At 29.0% G+C, this 20,080-nt stretch overlaps 1 protein-coding gene across 1 annotated transcript in view; it reads right to left on the bottom strand.

Moving 5' to 3' along the window:
• The window catches only part of LOC111635432 (transcription initiation factor TFIID subunit 1-like), a 92,536-nt gene that overhangs the window by 58,318 nt on the left and 14,138 nt on the right, over positions 1–20,080 (bottom strand). The window contains exons 3-9 of the mRNA XM_023380392.1: positions 18,448–18,597; positions 16,974–17,144; positions 10,982–11,098; positions 7,649–7,697; positions 6,980–7,072; positions 4,041–4,144; positions 480–623 (exon numbers count right to left, since the gene is read on the bottom strand). Of these exons, the coding sequence (XP_023236160.1) occupies positions 480–623; positions 4,041–4,144; positions 6,980–7,072; positions 7,649–7,697; positions 10,982–11,098; positions 16,974–17,144; positions 18,448–18,597 (828 nt within the window). The remainder of the gene's footprint in view (positions 1–479; positions 624–4,040; positions 4,145–6,979; positions 7,073–7,648; positions 7,698–10,981; positions 11,099–16,973; positions 17,145–18,447; positions 18,598–20,080) is intronic.

Below are 20,080 nucleotides of genomic sequence, written 5' to 3'. Positions count from 1 at the left end.
TTTAACATACATTTAATGTCAGATTCAATAAAACTAATTCACTAATTGAGAGCTATTTACTTAAGTCTGTTATTGTTATCAGTTCAGGCAAGTCCAAAAAATTATTACAATAAGCATATTCTATTATGCTTAAAGCTATTAGTACAAAAAACTTTAAATCCACTACAACTAATCTTAAAACACTTCTTAAAAGCTTATTACACAATTATTTTAATTGAAGAAGCCTTAAAAAAATATAAATTATTGAAAAATATAAAAGATGATTGTTTTTATTCAAGGAATCAGAAAGTCCAAAAGGTAAAAAATGTTTTTAATAAATCTTATTCTTTAATTTTGTAACACTGATATTGTGATTTCCTTGAAAACTAAACAGATTTAAAACTTATCACCAATTTCTTATCTATTATTTTAAAATGATTGAATTTACAGTTTTAAACAAGTATACTTTTTAAAATAATAGAAATTCTGAGTTTTCTCACCTTTTTGCCATTGCTAATTTTACCATTTAAAATTTGCTCCTGTTTGATAGAATCCTCTATTGTGTCATGTGGCATTTCCATAATGATATTTTCATCATTTAGATCCAATGTTAAAATATTAGGTTCAGGAAGAGAAGTCATTTCCTACAAAATATAGTTTATAATTGTTTTGATAAATTTTTAAGACAGATAAAATTTTCATTTTGACTTCCCTAAACGGCATGCAACACGTATAAGATATATACAGCGGGTGACAAACGAACGTTTTTGAACTATCTCGCAGTTCTTCCTTGGGTCAACTAGCTTAAGAATGCGAAATAGTTCGAAAACATTTGTCACCTGCTGTACATATCTTATAAACGTTATGCACCGGTAACAGGTTTAGGGAAGTCAGGATTTTACTCCGATGCTGAAATTAGAGTGAGCTTTGTAAAATTTTCATTATTAAGTAGTATCTTTTATTCTAAATCTTAATATAAAACATTTTTATTAAAAAAATGAAACAATGAAATATAAGATTTTCTTAAAAAAACATGATTGAAATCATTAATGCATCCTGTAATTTTGAACTGTTTTGTTAGGCAGCTCAAATTTATAGTAAAGTACCAAATATACAAACAAAACAAATTATTATTATTATTATTATTATTATTGTTAAGAAAAGAATATCAGATAAATTGCAATTTCATATCAAACATCACTACTGATGAGTTCATATTTAGTTAAATTCTAAAAGAAAAAATGCCAAAAGGACAAAACAAATTGTAGTGTACAGCTTCAATAGGTGGATATCTGAATATGGATGTTTTACAACAGACTTAAAAAGCTCTTATTTGCTAACCATGCAGGAAAAAATTTTTGCGAGAAAAAGATTTCAGCTTGATCATCACATGGCAACTGGAATATGTTGTGTGTAGAAATAAAGTAAGTTTTATTTGACTGAAAGTGGTCTTAGTGAAAAGGAAAATACATTTAATCAAGAAATGCGTGATGCACTAATAACTGCAAATATACATTGGAGAAAATTGAATGTACCTGCTTTTGAGAATTTTCTACAAATGTTTACAAATAAGCAAATTTACAAAAAAAATAAAATAAAAAATACCTGCCAATTGCATATGCATCACCTATAGATAAGATGTGATTTAAAATTGGCAATTTGTTGATTTCGTCAGCAGTGGATGAAATGACAAACTCCACTGGATGATTTATTTCCACTCCTTACTTTCTGTCCTGTAACCCATTGGATAAAGTAAACAATGGCCAGATTTGATAATAATTCCTTATGAGTATTGTGGCCAGAAAGTGGAATGATACAAAGTTTTTACCACTAACTGATGCAGCTCTATATACAGTGGTACCTCAGGATACAAAATTAATTCATTCTGAAACTGAGGTTGTATCATGAAAATGTCGTAAGGTGAATAATTTTTTCCCATATGATTACATGTAAAACCAAATAATCCATTCCAGCATGAAAAAAACACTCAAATTAAAGCTAAGTAGTACATAAAAAAAAACTATAGTAAGGAAAACACTGAAAAATGCATTTTGTAGTTTTAAATGTATAAATAACCATAATAGAATAACAACTGATAAAAAAAAATGTAATTTTATTTGCACTTTACCTTTGAGGATAGACGACGGTAGAGGTGTAAACTAGTGGCGGAGGAGAGGGAGAAGGAAAATGATACTAAAATTTAACTTACATAACACAATGTAACAATAACTTAAAAATAACACTAATTTTTTTATGTTTTCTGTTTTATATATTTTTTAAAAATTTTTTATTCACTGCTTTTTGCTTCTTTCCTTCACTTCCACCAGCACTTTCACTGGATAGAGGTCACTTGGTAAAATATCTATCCAAAGAAGTTTGGCTTTGCCTACTTTTTAAAATGTTTCTAAAATGACTTAGGCAAATGTTATTACTCCAAGCTGCAATATGGCCAGTGTGAACCTTTTCGGGATGTTTCTTTTCAATAAAATCAGTCACTTTCTGATAATACCTCGAGATTTCCTTTATCGAGCGAGATCCTTCCACGACAAAGCAAACACGCGGACTGAGACCAATGAACAGAAGTGAATAAAAAATGGTGCTGCGAACTAATGTAACATCGTATGGTGAGTTTTTGTTTGTATCGTGGAGCAAAAAGATGTTCGAATTTCATGTTGTATCTTGAAAATTTCGTATGCTGGGCGTTCGTATCCTTAGGTACCACTGTTATACCACTGTTATATAGGTAAACAATTTAATTTTAAAGAATAAAATGTATTTTAAGCATCTTTGAAGGTTCAACAATGTCAAAACTTGATACCAGGAGTGCTTTTACTGCCAGAACCTATGTTAATGTGTTGAAAATGAAGATTGAAAATGCAAATTCTATAACAATTATTTCAACAGTATAAAAGAAGTAATTCAAAGTCTTAATAGAGATTCGCTAGCTGCATTGCCAATTGTCAGTATACTTTTAAAAAAAGAAAATTAGTTCAGTATCTGGAATATATCATGTATCATTTTTATGTTTCAGTCCTGAATATCAAGAAACTGGAAACTTTGATTCCTCTGACAAAAACAATGCAATACTAAAAAATGTCCAAGATCATTATCTCAAGTCCCAACTCAGACTGATAGAAAAGCTAAGGAAGAACTAAAACGAAAGCTTGAACAAATCCAGGATTTGATGTCTTATTTAAGACATGCCATTAAAAAAAAATGAATTGCAGTTTCCTCTTGCAGTACAGTGACTCAGAAAATGTTGCCAACTTCAAGTATACACTTACAACATTTGCAATATTGAGAGAGCTTTCTCTCATGAGTCAATACAAACTCACTCTGAATGAAATTGGCACATTACTCTTGAACATATGAACTGTTAGACTTGATGTTGCTTTTCGGAGATTAGTGAAAACTGGTTGCACTTGTGTAAATGGTTATGAAACAAAGAATACACAAAGATTACACTGTCTTGACTCACAGAAGGTCGGTACTCAAAAGGGGAGAGTGAAACGAGATCACCATCTCTAACAGATCCCCAAGGGGTCAACAGCACCACCAACCTTTTATTATGTAATGGAAAAATATTTACAAAACATTACTGCGACACAATGCATTTTATGTAATGATGTCATATAACATTTAACAACAATTTCAATGATTGATTCCAACACAGCAAAGTAGTGTTTTAATGTTTATATTGTATTTGTAAACAATGTTCTGCTAAACATCATTAAATTGTGCATAAAATTTTATATAAAAGAATTGAAATAAAAAGGCTGCATATTACTTTGCATATTTTGTGAGCATATTACTATATAGTTATTAGGGTTTTAAGTGCATGTAAATTCACATTCTAACAACAATTAATGTATATTAAACAGCATAATTATTCTTGAAATATCTAATGTGCTATGTTTAATTAATATACTTATCAGATGCTATTATTAATATAAAATAAAAGCAGATTTCTAATTTCAAATTATGCTGATAAATATAAAAATAACCAATACTACAATTCACTATATTTTATATTAATAAATTAAATAAAAATAATCCCATACATCACAGTTCCATATGACATCTTTTTCCCATTCACCACTAAGTAAATCTTGATTTTCTACAGGGAGATTTGAATACCAACTACCATCATCATTTTTTAAAAATGCTAAAATAGAAGAATTTTAAATTAAAAAAATTATATTAACTATATACATCAGCATTAATTTTTTTGTAACAGATTATATGAACCTTAAAGTCAGAATGCAACAGTAGCCAAATTCAAATGAAATGATAGTAGAAATATACCAAAATTCATTACATTACAACACACAGACACATCATTGAAGAACAATTTCATCACAAATATTACAAATCAGGAAATGGCAAATGCAATCTGGCAATTAATTCAAACTCTCTCATTCTGATCAGTTTGAATTAATTGCCAGATCACATTTACCATTTTCTGACTTGTAACAATTGCGATGAAACTCTTTTTTTAATGGGCATATGCCCATTAAAAAAGAGTTTCATCGCAATTGTTCCTTGTGTTGTAATGTTATAATGAATTTTTTATTGTTTCATTACCATTCTGCATGCAGAATTTGATTACTATTGCACATTGGCTTTAAGGTGTGTTAATTTTTGGCAATAGTGTGTGTATTTCAAAAATTTATACTTCATATAAGACAACCACCACAAAAAACTGGATAAACAAAAAATTTATATACTCACATACGACACCAAATATTGTATACGGAGGTAAAGGTACTGTCTTTCGGCATTAAATTTATTCACTTGAATTAAATATATGCAAATATTTTTGACATTTCAAAATGTCATCCTCAAGCAAAGAAAGAAAAGACAATTTAAACCAAATTCCAGTAAAAAAAAAACATGTAATATTTTCTAATAAAAAAGCATTTTCAATGGCTTTCAGCTATCACCGTCAAGTTAAACCCCAGCATTTAAAAATAGAGCATAACATCAAAAGTCAATCATTAAATGGTGGTGAGGCAACATCTGATTGATTGTTGCAGCAGTAATATAAAAAATTAAAATGGTACTTCAAATAAAGATCTCCAAGCCTGGTGTATGATGTTAGTATCCCTAAAATTAATCAACATTTTTCTTATAAGCTTTATGTATTTCTAATATTTCAAGGTGTTTGATGAATGGAAGCTCTCTGGGCAGATGTAGCTGATGATGACGACGACAGCTGAAAGTTGTTGAAAATGTCTGTTCATTGGTAAATGTTACATGTTTTTTAGTAGAATCTGATTTAATTGTGTGTTATGTTTCATAATTTTTGTAATTAAACTGCCACAGCAAATTTTATCTTTATATTAGAATTTTTTTTACATCAGTTTAAAAAAAAATTAAGATTAAAAAATTTAATAATAAACTGAAGTCAAATTATTACAGTAAGCAAGCTTGCCAGATTTTCATAATGTCAAATCGAGATAGGTAACAGAAGCACCCTTCATCTCCGCCATTACAATTCAACATAAATTTCATGTAAAACTCAATTCAGTAAATAATTACGAGAAAAACAATATACAGTGGTGCCTCGTATAACGTACTTAATCTGTTCCAGGTGCACGTCCGTTAAGTGAAAAGTCTTATACAAAATGCATTTTCCCATAGAAATACATGTTAAAACATATAATTCGTTCCGCAGCATAAAATAACCATACCATAAAAAAATAAAAATGGAGCAGTCACCAATTATGCCGGATAGTCAGAGGTTGTGAGGAGGAGGTGGAGGAACACTTTTTTTACACATTCATACAGATACAGACTTTTTACAAATTGCAGCAGGTCTCTTTTTATTGTTTTTTAATTGGAGTCAGATTCAGGAGAGGCTACCGGAGCTTTGCAGGGTCAACTCTTCTTGTTCCATCGTTTGGTTTTTGGTAGCTTGCTTCTTGAAAAACATGTCCAAGGTGGTCTGTTTCTCTAATGACTGGCAAGGGTGTCATTGTAGAGATCATTGATCCTGTTGGCCTCAGCTCTGTTTGGATAATGAGTGTTGGTAAACTCCTGAACCTCTCCCCATTTGACAAGGAAGTTTTTGTCAACTTTCACTCCTTCTGATGATTTCTTGCTTTGTTTCAATTGAAATCACCTTTCTGTTTTTCTAGAAGCCATGATTTGCACAACACTTGAATAAATGTAAATACCCTACACTGAGGTGATGTACTGTATGTAATAAACAAGAGAGCAAGCCAAATCCCAATGGGAGCTCTGTACTTCAGATATACTAATAATATATTCTAATAATACTAATATATTATAAAAATAGCAGATTATCACTGGCAACGGCAAAAGAGTGGAAACATCATTTGCACTTGTTCGCAGAAAGTCTGTCGTTCGCAGCGTCCATTATACGAGGCACCACTGTACATGCATAAAGAATAGTTATCCACTAACTCAAGGCACATGGATCCTGTCTTTGCTCTTATTTGAAGGGGTGAAAGGCAGCAGAAATGCATTGGATTATAAAGGGAGAACTGACAGTAGTGTGCTGCCATGTTGATGCTGGACGTAAAGGCCAAGCCATGCCACAGTCATCATTTTTGGCTTTGGATGCTTCCAAAAGTTCCCCCTCTATTTCCAATTAATTTACTTAAATTTTTGGTACCTTTCCTTAACTGGGACAAAATTACAAACCAGCTGGAATGGTGGGACATCACTCTGAAACCAGGACATCTGGCAAGCCTAACTGTAAGTTGATAGTAATAGTGTTAGAATATAATTTTAATAAAATTTTTATAGGCAGTTAGAAAAATGTCACTATTAATGTAAATCATGTTTATTTTATTTATCCAATTTCTAATATTATGCAGTTGCTGTTCACATTATTATTAAGAGATAACCAATAATTCCTTTGAGTTAAAATTTTTGCTTTATCTTGCTTATTACAGCTATTTAAAATTATTTTTTTAATATTCTATTTATATTTGTTTAAGTGAAAAATTGAGATAATATACAGTAACCAGACATTCCACTTTATGTAAAATAGTCCTATTTTCATGTCTTTTGTCTTGCTGTCCACAAAGGTTGGTAAGGCTGCATTGCTGTTTCGGCCTTAACACTAGAAGTATTATAATGAAAACATTTACTTCACATTAATAGTCATATTTCTTTCAATGGTATGATAAACTTTTACTAACTTAGATACTATGGTTATTAGGAGTAGCTAGTGCATAGTAACAGTTGGAATAAGAAAGACAATTGTCCACGAATGCTTAAATACTGAATGATTTTGTAAGATTAAGAATTGTGACACTCATAGTGGTATGTTCAACAAGATTCTGCTCTAGAAGACCAGAAATCTGTTCACTGTAGCCAATTTTTATAAAATAGGCTACCTCATTGTAGTACTAGTTTATTAAATATAAACTTAATAGTTAAAAATGTTAGTTTTGCTAAATAAACTTTTGTAAATATTTCCTTTTAAGATAATTAAATTAAGCTTATATAACAACAAATCTTAATAAATTGATAATGAGTTATTACTATATGATTAGTTTAAGGTTATCAAACAATGTAACTATTTGGTTATAGTGCTCAATTATAACTAAGTAATTATCTCAGTCTATAGTTTATTATTATTTCTCTTATCTCTATGAAATATACTTCACTTGTAAATAACCCATTTATAACATACTTTTTTGGGCCCAATATGGTGTGTTATTTTTCTTCATGTTCTGTAATACCTAAAGAAGAAATTTTTCAAAATTGAATATATTATTAATAATTTCTACGAGCTAAACTTTATTTTTTCAAAGACTAATGAGAGATAAGAATATTAAATATCAAGTAGTAATATTTTTCAAATAAAACTGGCTTGAAATACAATCATTTAAGTTGAAATATAGAGTGAATTATTGAAAACATTTTAATATATTTCAATGAAATTGATAGCTTTATTTTATAATATGCCAGATTAACAATGAAAGCAGTTTATTGAACTTTCATGTTGACATACACAAACTAAATTTTGAGTCATGATATTCTGTAACTTAACTACAGCATACTTGTATAGAAAAAAAAATTATTCAAAGCACACATATTTAGTGTTAATGATATTTCACATAAATCCTAAAATATTAAAATATTTTTAAAAAAATCAATACTTTTAATTGTAAGTTTAGTATTGCAATACCCCGAATATTTTGAGCAGTATAGCATGTTTGAAGCTAAAAGAATAACATCAACAATTCATTTGAAAAATGATATATTTCATTCAATATATCAATTACAGTAGAGTTTCCAACTCCCCTAGCTTACTGGGACACTACCAGACTTAGAAAATTCTTTTTAAATTCTCAGACTCCTAAATTAAGCCTATTCATTCTCTATTTAATAAACATGATGATCAACTTTTGACATCATGCTAACAGATTAAAAGATAACACTAAAACAAGCATTTTGATATTGCTGAGAATAAAAAACATCAAGTTGCTCATATTGTTTTACTTCTTGAATAGAAAACTCCCAGAATCAATTCTTACTTGTTAGAATTAGCACATATAAATCAGTTTCCACTCAATTGGTAATGTTACTTGATATAATAATATTTACCAAGTTTCAGAATGTTCTAAGCTTAAAGCTTATTACTAGAATTTACTTGAATTTTAAATATACATAATAAAAATAATAAAGAAACCAAGGGAGGTTAAAAGATATCAATGGACTTTTCAGTGAAGTCTGAATAGTCATTCAGTATATTGTGATCTGATGACCATTTTGTGTGGATGTATTTTATTTGGATAGTCACCAGAGGACTTGTGAAGCCTTATTTTGGACTCCACACCATCTATTGTGTTCACGATGATTACAACTTTATTAATTAATTTCTGTTCAGTACAATATCTCAATGGCATGTATCTAAATTTGAAATTTTGAATTAGGATGTGAATTTTTTATGCTGTAATATAGTTTGATTATTATAATGTTGGTAGTTTGTTTACTCTTAATTGTCAGTAACTATATTCCTTTACTTCACATACACAATTGACTTAACTTGAGAATGAGAGCACAATTTCAATTCCCAATATTGATTAAAAAGAAAATTTTCTTCTAGAGCAGTAACAAAATTTTCCTTTGTCTTATCCTCATATCATCTTGTGTCTTTAACCTTTAACCCATAGTGTCACTTCCAAACATACCCATGGCATGGTTTTTAATTATCTAGTAAAAAAAAAGTCAAATATAAAACTAGATTTTTGTTTTGGAATATTGGTAGTTTCAATTTTAATACAATTACTTGTTGTGCTTAAAGTTGGATAAAATAAATTTATGTTAAATGTCATTAATTTATTATTTATATTATTGTAATTCTATGACAAGGCATCAAATTAGATATAAAATTTCAAACTGGAATAAATTTGTTCAGTTATCATTTCACCCATGCACTGATTGTTGTTTTTGTTAGCTTTCTTTGTCAAAAATATCATTTTATATTCCAATAATCTCAACCTTAAGAAGTGGTTAAACACACACAAAATGTATTTTGTTGTCAGCTTATATAGGAATTTTATGATTCCTGAAGTCCAAAGCAGGATTACAGGTGTAAAAATAATATATATAGTCGAGTCCACATAAGTCGTCATAGGTATAACTAGACACCGTCAGTTAATTTAATTAATTAAGTAGTCAATTTTCTGTTGTCCCAGCTGACTTACATAGGTATTAATGTTAAAAAAAAAACTCTGGTTTACTCGACACTGTTTAACTCGTCACCACTGGATAAATCAACATACTTTTTCTGTCCCACACTTGTTTAGACGTCGGATAAGTCGACTCCCCTCCTGAAAAAATGAATTCACACCATGCAGCTTAACACCATACCAGAATCCAATTTTGCTTTTTCTCACCATTCATTCATGCATTATTTGCAGAAAGTGTTTCACATTTCTGTTAGAAATGAGTATCCAAAACACTTACACTTAAGGAAAAATAGGAATTTTATCTGAATTTGAATGTAATAAAACTTTACAAGCCGAATTTGCAAACCAAGAAAGCCTTCCAAGAACAACATTGGTGGGAATTCTGAAGAAAAAAAGAGGAAATTAAATTAAGAAACCTTTTCTTGGGTCTTCATTGCACTGACTCAAAAACGCCAGAGAAATTCATTGTACAAAGATGTCAAAGATGCTCTGGTACATTGGTTAGAGCAAATCTGTTCATCGAATCTTCCTGTTTTGGGGCCAATACTAAAACAAAGAGTAATGGAAATTAATGAAATACTTGGAATAGAAACGAACTTTAGTGTCAGTGACGGGTGGTCAGAGAGATATATTGCATGTACTGTATAAAGCACTACTGTATTTTCCTAATTGTGGTTTTTTTCAACTTCGTTTTAGTCGTTATATCGGATAACTCGACATATTTCCGCTTCCCCTTGGGGTCTTGACTATATATATATATATATATATAGTCAAGTCAAGTCCACATGTATGTGTACGTGTGTGTGTACTTCCTGCTTTGAAATTGAGGAATCACAGAATATGTTAACATATATTTTATGAATCACAAAAAATTTATATATATATGTTAATTTATAAGTATATCAGAAACTTTATTATCCATTTGTTTGTTTGAATCTTTTTGTTCTGTTTGAGTTAACTGAAGATGTCTATCTGCTAAGCTAGAGATGGTAAACTGTGACATGTCAGAATTTACTTGGTACACACAATTTCATTTATTTTTTACTTTGTAAATTTCAATTCCTCTTGATTTAAAATAGGTTTTATAAGGTTTTATTGGTATTATATTTTAATAAAGTTTTATATTCACTTCAGTTTATCATTGCTTTCTTGAGCAGTTTTCTTTTTAAAATTTATTAAAATATATTTCCTTCTATCTTTACAAACAGTTGTAATTCTAAGCATGTTGGAAATTTTAGCACAGTTCTATGATTGAAATTATTAATAAATCATTTCAATCGTGTAGAACCATGCAAAATATAAAATTATAATATAAAAATTTTTCATACTCTATTTTTAATAACTTCACCATCCCATATTACATCATCTTCCCATTGTAGCTGATTCACCATCAAATAATTTTCAAGAGGTATATCATCAATTATTTCTTCATCATAGTCGTCATCCTGGCAAAAGAAATTATTAAATCTTTTATAATGAAAAGTATTATAGCAAAGCAGAAATTTGAACATTTATAAAATACGAGATCTCTTTTCTAGAATTTCATATTCAAAAACCAACTGCAAAAATTCCAAATAATTTAATGAATTGAAAATAATTTTTATTTCTCCATCCAAGACCAAAACAAAAATATAATTCTATGTACATTTATATTATTTATGATTTTCATTTCTTTTAATAAGAACCTTTAAAAAATAAACTTTGTTTTTATTATAATGATCTTCAACAAATTTTTAACATTTTAAAAAGGAATTCTCAAATTTTAATAAGTAAATCACAAAGATAATTCATGGAATAGTTTCAATTTACATTAACTACTGATAATTTTTAATAAATATTATAAATTATTGTAGGGGGTGGGTAGACTTTTATAAGATAAGGGCTACCTATTTTATATTCTAAGACACATGGTCACCTAACAACTAAAAAAAAAAGTCAGCCTTAATGATAAATTACAAATAATGTATTTATTATTAGAAAATATCAAAATATAAGAAACTGTTAATATGAAATAATTTAAATTAATTAATGCAGATTTTGATGAGGCAGTGAATAAAAACAGAAAAAAAAAAGACCACCACCAAAATTTGAAATCTTACAGGCAGTCACTCCAAAATTCCATCATGGTCCATCAGTTGATCATGATCGACATCTCATCCATGCCTGAATTATTGTGTAAAGACCAAATTTTGATTACAATCAAATAAATTATCAGAACTCAACAGATAATGTACAGTACATATAGTCAATGTCGAGTTTTGAATGCCTCACTTTGCAAACAATTTGGTTTACGAACAAAATTTTGAACACCATATTTGACCCAGTTGCCATCGTGGGATTCACAATACTCTATCAAGATAATTGTGAATGTGAAAGATTACCATGTGGAATGAAGACAAAAGGAGTCCAACTTAACACTAAGTTTACATACAGATATGATGTCAATATATAAATATATACAAGAATTTACAAAGTTGTTCACAGGAAACATTCACGGTCACTTACAACTATACAAATGAGTTCGTACAATTTTCTTTATACAATGCCAGTCCCTTTGGCAAATCAAAACGCGTCTCACAAAAAAAAAAAAAAAAAAAAAAAAACTAATTCTCAGTTCAAGTTCCTTTCCAACAATTGATTGAAACCCAACAAATGTTCCAATCCTCTAGTTGAAATTTCTGTTGACGTAAACTGATTACTTCAATACTAGTCAGATCTCACATGCCTGTCTAGATACCAACTTCACTTCACAACCTATTTTCTCCGGACACCTGCACAAACCAAGACAAAACCATCTAAAAACCCCTGTAGCCAACCTGCAACTCTTTTTATACACATTTCCCTTCATCAAAGTGCTGCCAACTCTTTATAAAAAAATTACATATAACCCAAAACCTGACTATTACTGCTGAAACAGCACACCATACAATAACTCAGTTGCTGAACAAGATTCTCAGCAAGAGCTGGCCACAAATTAGAAAGAGACAGATGGTCAAACTCCATATACTTCCTGTGTTAAAAAAGTCAATGGCCCAACTAATTAATGATGGGACTACTGATTCAGGAATCAGTGGCACTAAGTTCATACATATCACATCATTAGATGTCATGACAGAAACCATCAATAACATTGTTATTCAAATTAATTTCAATGCGCATGTGGGTAAGATACTAGTTTCATTTTTTGGTATGCATTGCAATTGAACTTAAATCAAATTAATTAATAAAAACTGCATTAATTGACATTCACATAATATAATTGCTATCCACAAATCTGTGTTTAAAGAATGTTAACTCAAATTAAATAACAAAAATTTATTTAATATAATGTCATATATTATAATATTAATATTTAATTTAATATTTATTGATATTAGGTAGCCAGTTAATTAAACTAAAAATAATAAAATAATTAAAACTCTGGATTTTACACCAAAACTGAAACTAAAATTAAAAAATTAATTTTAATTAATTAATTAATTAATTTTGATTTTAAGTTTAAATCAAAGTAATTGAAACATAATAACTTGGAAAGTGTGGATAAAGTACTTGTTTGTCTTGACTGATTTGGTTATATTTCATCCAGGCAGAGTGAGTTTCTATTTATAAAGTGATGATTTGATTAGTGGCTACAAAACATTTTGCTTTTAATATAAAATGGATATAGATAATATATTGCATTTGTAGGCATTTTTATGCATGAAATACAGCTAAAAAGGTAAAAAAAGGTTCTGTTTTGGGATTTGGAAATGGATTAATCCATTTTATATTGTTTTTTATAGAAAAATTTGTTTCAGTTTGAGAACAAATTGGTTTTTGAACAACTTTTTGAAATGAACTAAGTTCAAAACAGAGGTTTGACTGTATGTAAATGTGTGTTACAAGTATCTTCAAAAAGTATTTAAATCAAAAGTTGTGTGTGTAAGTAAAAAGTAAAAAGTGAACTAAAATTGAGATTTTCAAGGTGGTAACTGACAGAAGTTTCTCAGGTTGTTAGTTTGTAGCAGTTTCCACCAGAAAGTCACCAGATTTCAATTTTTAGATTTTGTTCAGAGTAATAAAAAAAATCTCAATTAACTTGTGAATGAGTAATGGGAGTGTGTGTTCCCAAGGATCTGTCACTGATAGAATGCAAAGTGAGAAAATGAGGTTGAACTACCATCATGATAATAGTAGTAATGTTTCAGTATAGGTCTTTTTATTATTAGAGTCCCCCAAAAGAAAATTTTCTGCTCCTGATGATACTATCCACCAAGCCCAACATAGTAATGCCATCCAGTATACTTCAGTGATACTGATACCAACTGATGCACCTTGGTTTTCCAGGAGCTATACCAATCTTAAAACAGGCAAGACAGCAATTGTCCCTCCATGTCTGCCTCCTGAACTATGTTGTTCAATTGATTCTGAACCAAGGTTAGGGATGACATCAACCCGACAAGTGACCCAAATGGAGCTTGGTTTGATTCTCCCATTTATCTGAAGTAGAGGCCAGAAGTAGTGTTTTGGGCTTTTTTTTTCACTTCCCAGGTTTCTTTTTCCGGTTTCCGGTTCCCCTGCATGGCAAAGTCCACTACCAAGGTAACAAGGATGAACTAGACACCAAAGGACTAGGACTGGACAAGCACAATGTGTTTTTTGGGATGTGGAGACACCACTTTCTATACAGCTGTCAAAACAGTTGTCCTATGTGAGGCTGATTATTCAAAATTTGTGAGGTTATGTTAGCTATACCTTATAGTTAGTAGGTTTTTAATGTTTCTTATTTTAGGTCCAATAANAGTCATTATAATGAATTTAGCAAATGCTGATGTGACCATATCATATATAATCAATCATTCTTTTAGCAAACCATCAATCTGAATTGAATAATTGAATGATAGTGATTCAAAGTTTTATCTTTTGTCTATGTTATGTTCATTCATGCAATGTAAAAAACAAGTAGGACAGCCTCCAAACGGTCAAGATAACTTGACAGAGATGCAGTAAAGATCATGGCTTTTGAGTCCAGAAGAAAAATATGAATATACGCAATCACACATACATTTATAGTTATTTAATATTCATTTATATTTACCAGAGTTTGTAAGCAACTATAATAAGCAAAATTACATACAATTTGATTTAATTAGAAATAAATTACCTTTAAATTAAATCCATAATTGCATTTTTTGCTATTAGCAGGAATATTTAACAAATTAAACCAATATTCTGCTGCACCAAAACGCCATGAGGAAATTGATTCAGAATCTGGCACAACGAAAGTTTCATCTATCTGAATTTGTACTTCTTTTTCTGATTGACAGAACTTTTCCTGTTGAAAGAATATTTTCATAATTTATTTACTTTTCCAAATATTTACAAAGAAAATGATATAAGAAAAGTAATAAATCAAATTTAAAGGGGACATACCATTTTATATCAAAATCACTTTAAATTTTGTTTACTATTGTATATTATATATTTAAAATTTACATAAATAACTAGTATAAAAGATAATATTTTGAATAAGTGATAAATGTGGGAATTCAGATAAATGGGTAACGATTATTTCCTGATAGTTGTCTACAATGCATAGCATAGCATGCAAAGGATAATCATTAGTGGTACAAGGAGTGTCTTGTGACGTACATTTGGTTAATATTGTTTACTTCAAAACATTGTCATGTCTAGAAAGTAGTGTCAAGTTTTTCAGACTGTGCATAATTGAAAAACTGCTAAACTAAACTTCTTTAGAATATATAAATTTTCAGGAAAGTTACAAGTAATGCAATTATCTCCATTCAATAACTACAAATGATGCAGTAAATACTATAAAACTAATATAACTTAGAGCAATGATAAGCAACCTTTTCCAATTCAGGCCATAAGGAAACTTCGTAGGGTTCTAATGGTCCACATACATTTTTTTCTGCAGAGTTGCAGGCTTAATTTGCTGAGTATCAACATACACAAGGTACTAAAATATTAGCATATATTACTTAATACAGTTGCTCTCCCACTTATAAACAGCTTAGGTTCCTGAGGTTTTACTGTAAGTTGAAATGTTCATATGTCAAAAGTAGAACCCAGAAAGTACATTTGTACATAGAATAACCATTTATGTTAGTGTTTGATCCTTCAATGTACTTAACAGAATACATTACACTTGTTTACTTGCTCACTACTGCTTAGTAGTGGGGTGTTTCAAATGTGATTTTCTTCACTTAATGCACTTACTTTTATAATATCAAGTTTCTAATATAATACGGTGACACTTTTTGCATTAATCTCCGTTGCTAGATGTACTATTACGTTTTGGATATATTTTTGAAGCACTAATCATAAAGGTTTATAAAAATTGCAAACAATAGCAAAAAATGTCATTACTCCATCTTTAACCAACTTCAATATCACCTCACAAGTGGCAATGGAACCTCAGAATTTGCATGAAAACGAAAAATGATATGCAATAGAAATAATTCCACATTAATAATTAAAAATTTATTATTTATTACTGGCCAAAAATTGATTTCAACATTACCCCATGAGTGGAAAAAAAATTTAAATCTGTGCAAAATTTAAAATTTAGATGCATGGTAGAATTGTACTGTAAGTCTAAGTTGAACGTTGTAGTAAGGAAGCTTCTGTATATGCTAATGATATGCAAACTAGTAATAACTTATGTAGTTTATTCCCATTTTTTCACTGGAATTTTCAAACTAAAGTTGACTTTGTGACAAATATCAGCTTAATTAATGTTGCATCAAAGGCACAAGGCAGAAAACAAAAAAATTACTTTGGCAAAGTTCCATTTGTTGCTTTGTGGGCTGCAGGTTGTTCATGACTGACTCAGAGTGAGCTTCAGCCACAATAATGACATCTAGTATAAAAAAATATAATAAATCTAATTATTGATAAACCATTAAATCAATCATAATCAGCTTTTCATAAGAATTATGTAAAAGTAAATCATGTTAGTCATTATAATGAATTTAGCAAATGCTGATGTGACCATATCATATATAATCAATCATTCTTTTAGCAAACCATCAATCTGAATTGAATAATTGAATGATAGTGATTCAAAGTTTTATCTTTTGTCTATGTTGTGTTCATTCATGCAATGTAAAAAACAAGTAGGACAGCCTCCAAACGGTCAAGATAACTTGACAGAGATGCAGTAAAGATCATGGCTTTTGAGTCCAGAAGAAAAATATGAATATACGCAATCACACATACATTTATAGTTATTTAATATTCATTTATATTTACCAGAGTTTGTAAGCAACTATAATAAGCAAAATTACATACAATTTGATTTAATTAGAAATAAATTACCTTTAAATTAAATCCATAATTGCATTTTTTGCTATTAGCAGGAATATTTAACAAATTAAACCAATATTCTGCTGCACCAAAACGCCATGAGGAAATTGATTCAGAATCTGGCACAACGAAAGTTTCATCTATCTGAATTTGTACTTCTTTTTCTGATTGACAGAACTTTTCCTGTTGAAAGAATATTTTCATAATTTATTTACTTTTCCAAATATTTACAAAGAAAATGATATAAGAAAAGTAATAAATCAAATTTAAAGGGGACATACCATTTTATATCAAAATCACTTTAAATTTTGTTTACTATTGTATATTATATATTTAAAATTTACATAAATAACTAGTATAAAAGATAATAAATATTAAAACTATTAAATACTTTTTAAAATTTTAAAACATTTACTCAATTTATGTGAAGAAATTTTGTAAATTTCAACAGTATTTCTTTTATATTCTTATAAAGTACATTCAAAATAAAAATAATAATAATATAATCTTACATTTTAAATTGATAATATCTCTGCATATACAAATAGTATGTATTGATATATACAGGTTTGAATATACTATTTGAAATTCATACATAACAAACTGCAATTTATTTACTTATACACTTCAACTCCATTACAGTACAAAATTCAAAATAATGAAATTATATCATGAACCTGATTTAATAATATGGTCTTACTGATAGATAATGATTGTATTATAGATATCATTTAATGGATGTTAGTTTTCATTTGTGTTATCTGTATATTTCTAATCTAAATAATCCTTATTTCATCAATTCATAACTTATTTGGAATTCTAGTGTTATTGATGGACATTATCATTGTTTGCTTACAAAACAATGCTAGAGAAAGTAGGAAATTGTGAATGTAAATAAAAATGTAACAAAAATAACCTCTCAAAATCATATCTTTTTATTGCAGCTTCAAATTTTTTACAGTAGTTGTAGTCAAACTTAAATCCATTACAAAGCAATTTTCCCTTTTTATAATGTTGCAACTCTAATACTATGTGGTTTCAGATTTATTGCAATTTGGACTCTTGGACCTAGTGTTGCCACCTTTTCAAAATCACTGACCCGGATGGCAGGTCAGGTTTGTTCGAACAGAAGTTCCTGATGCATGCGCAATGCCATTTTGAAATGCGAAGAATAATGTACTAAAGCAGTTACAGTTATGGACTAGGAAGACTTGGATAGGAGTAGCGTAAGTAACCTAAATTAAGAAAGAAGTACAGATGACTTAGCTCTATTGGATATGTGTACCAATCGTACAAGCAGGAAAAAAAAAAAAAAAATCAACAGGTTGAGCACGAAATTCCCGGACAAAATTGACAGTTCACCCGGACAGTGAGTCAATTCCCGGACTGTCCGGGTGAAAACTGGACAGGTGGTAACACTACTTGGACCCCAACCATCAAATTGTAATGGAATTAAAGTGTACATCATTAATAATATGAAACTTACTTCTTCGTCACTCTCGATTAACAAATTTTCTTCAACTACTTTTAACTGATGTTTTTCAATACCTCGTTTTGAATTTCTCTTTCTTACACCACCCCAGATATTTGGCACATTTTTTTTACTTGGTTTATAATAATCGGATATAGTCATTGTCTGAAAAAAAAAAACAAAAAAACAAAAAAACAAAAAAAGGCAAAACATTATTACGTTTTTCTTTCAGTTCACATTTACTTCATTTTTAAAAACTTAAAATAATTTTCCTTTTTAATATTATACAACTTTTTTAAAAGAGTATTTCTAGTAAACAACCAATTTTCTGCCTGACTGAATTTTTAACACTGATATGTTGATTTTATAATTTTTTGAATCTTTTAAAACTATGACAATCATTAAATATTAATTTAAAAAAAACTGTTTATATTTTGGGATTTTCTAAACTACTACCTCTAAAAGTTTACAAAAATATATAGTTTTTAAATCTTTTTGATGGTCAAGTCACAATATTGGAATAATTATTGACAATAATGACATTATTAGCTAAACTTTTCTGTATTGGTAGTAGCAACCTGAATTAGTGTAGTTTTCTGCATTCCAAATATAAATAATTAACTTATTAACTTTAATAAATACAGTAAAGATTTTAAATTATAAATTAACGATTATAATTTATTAAATAACTCATAAATTAGTATAATTTAAAATCTTAACATGTTTATTAAACAAACATAATTTTTGTACACGAATTTTATGGTTAATTTCTTAAGTATACTTCTATTTCCATCAATTTACACTATATTAATTATACAAAAGTGGATTTATATATAGAAACCTCTTTATGAAACTAAACCAACAGCAATTTTTATTGGCATATTACCACTTTCTAATAAAATAAAATTTATTTCATCAAAATATGTACAAATTCAATAATAGATTGGCATGGTCTTAAAACAGAAAAAAAATCAATTTTTCATAATGGTATTTTAAAATAAATTAGAGATTTAATATAAATTCACTTAAATGGTAAAAATGACAGTTTTTAGAATATATTGAACAAATAAATCTATTGGTAGAGTAGATAATGCTTATAATTCTCATGTAAATGTGAATTCTCATGTCAGTGGTGGCATTCAGTTAGTTTGTGCCAGTTTGGCAGACTTGCTTCCTAATATATTTTTAGTTTGCTAAACTGGTTGTTAAAACTGTACTTTTAATATTAATTTAGGCAATTTATTGCAAATATCTGCATTTACATAATACTGCCAATTTTTTTTAACATTTTAAGACAGAATGAAACAAAGCAAAAAAGAAGTACTTATTGCCCTATTGCATAGTCTAAGTGAGAACATTGATAGGAGCTCAGTTGAGCATCTATCAATGCTCATCAATTGAGCTCAACTGATCTACATCCAACTATCAAAACTAAGCATCTGATGTTTTCTGCTTAACTCTTTTGTACAAGTGATAAGCTGTAGACAAACATCTGTTTTTGGATCCGGGCACTGCAGTACAAATATTCTTCGAGATAAAAGCATTGAAAATTGGTAGTTGGTTGAGAGTTTGCACCTAACCAACAGGCTGGTTGTGTAGAATTTTGATTTTATTCATATGTCTAATATCTAAATATTGATCAGTTTTC

This window comes from Centruroides sculpturatus, unplaced genomic scaffold, assembly GCF_000671375.1.
Source record: "Centruroides sculpturatus isolate CEXI.00-Female unplaced genomic scaffold, Cexi_2.0 scaffold904, whole genome shotgun sequence".
NCBI classification, from domain to species: Eukaryota; Metazoa; Arthropoda; class Arachnida; order Scorpiones; family Buthidae; genus Centruroides; species Centruroides sculpturatus.
This window is presented reverse-complemented; position numbering and strand designations above follow the sequence as displayed.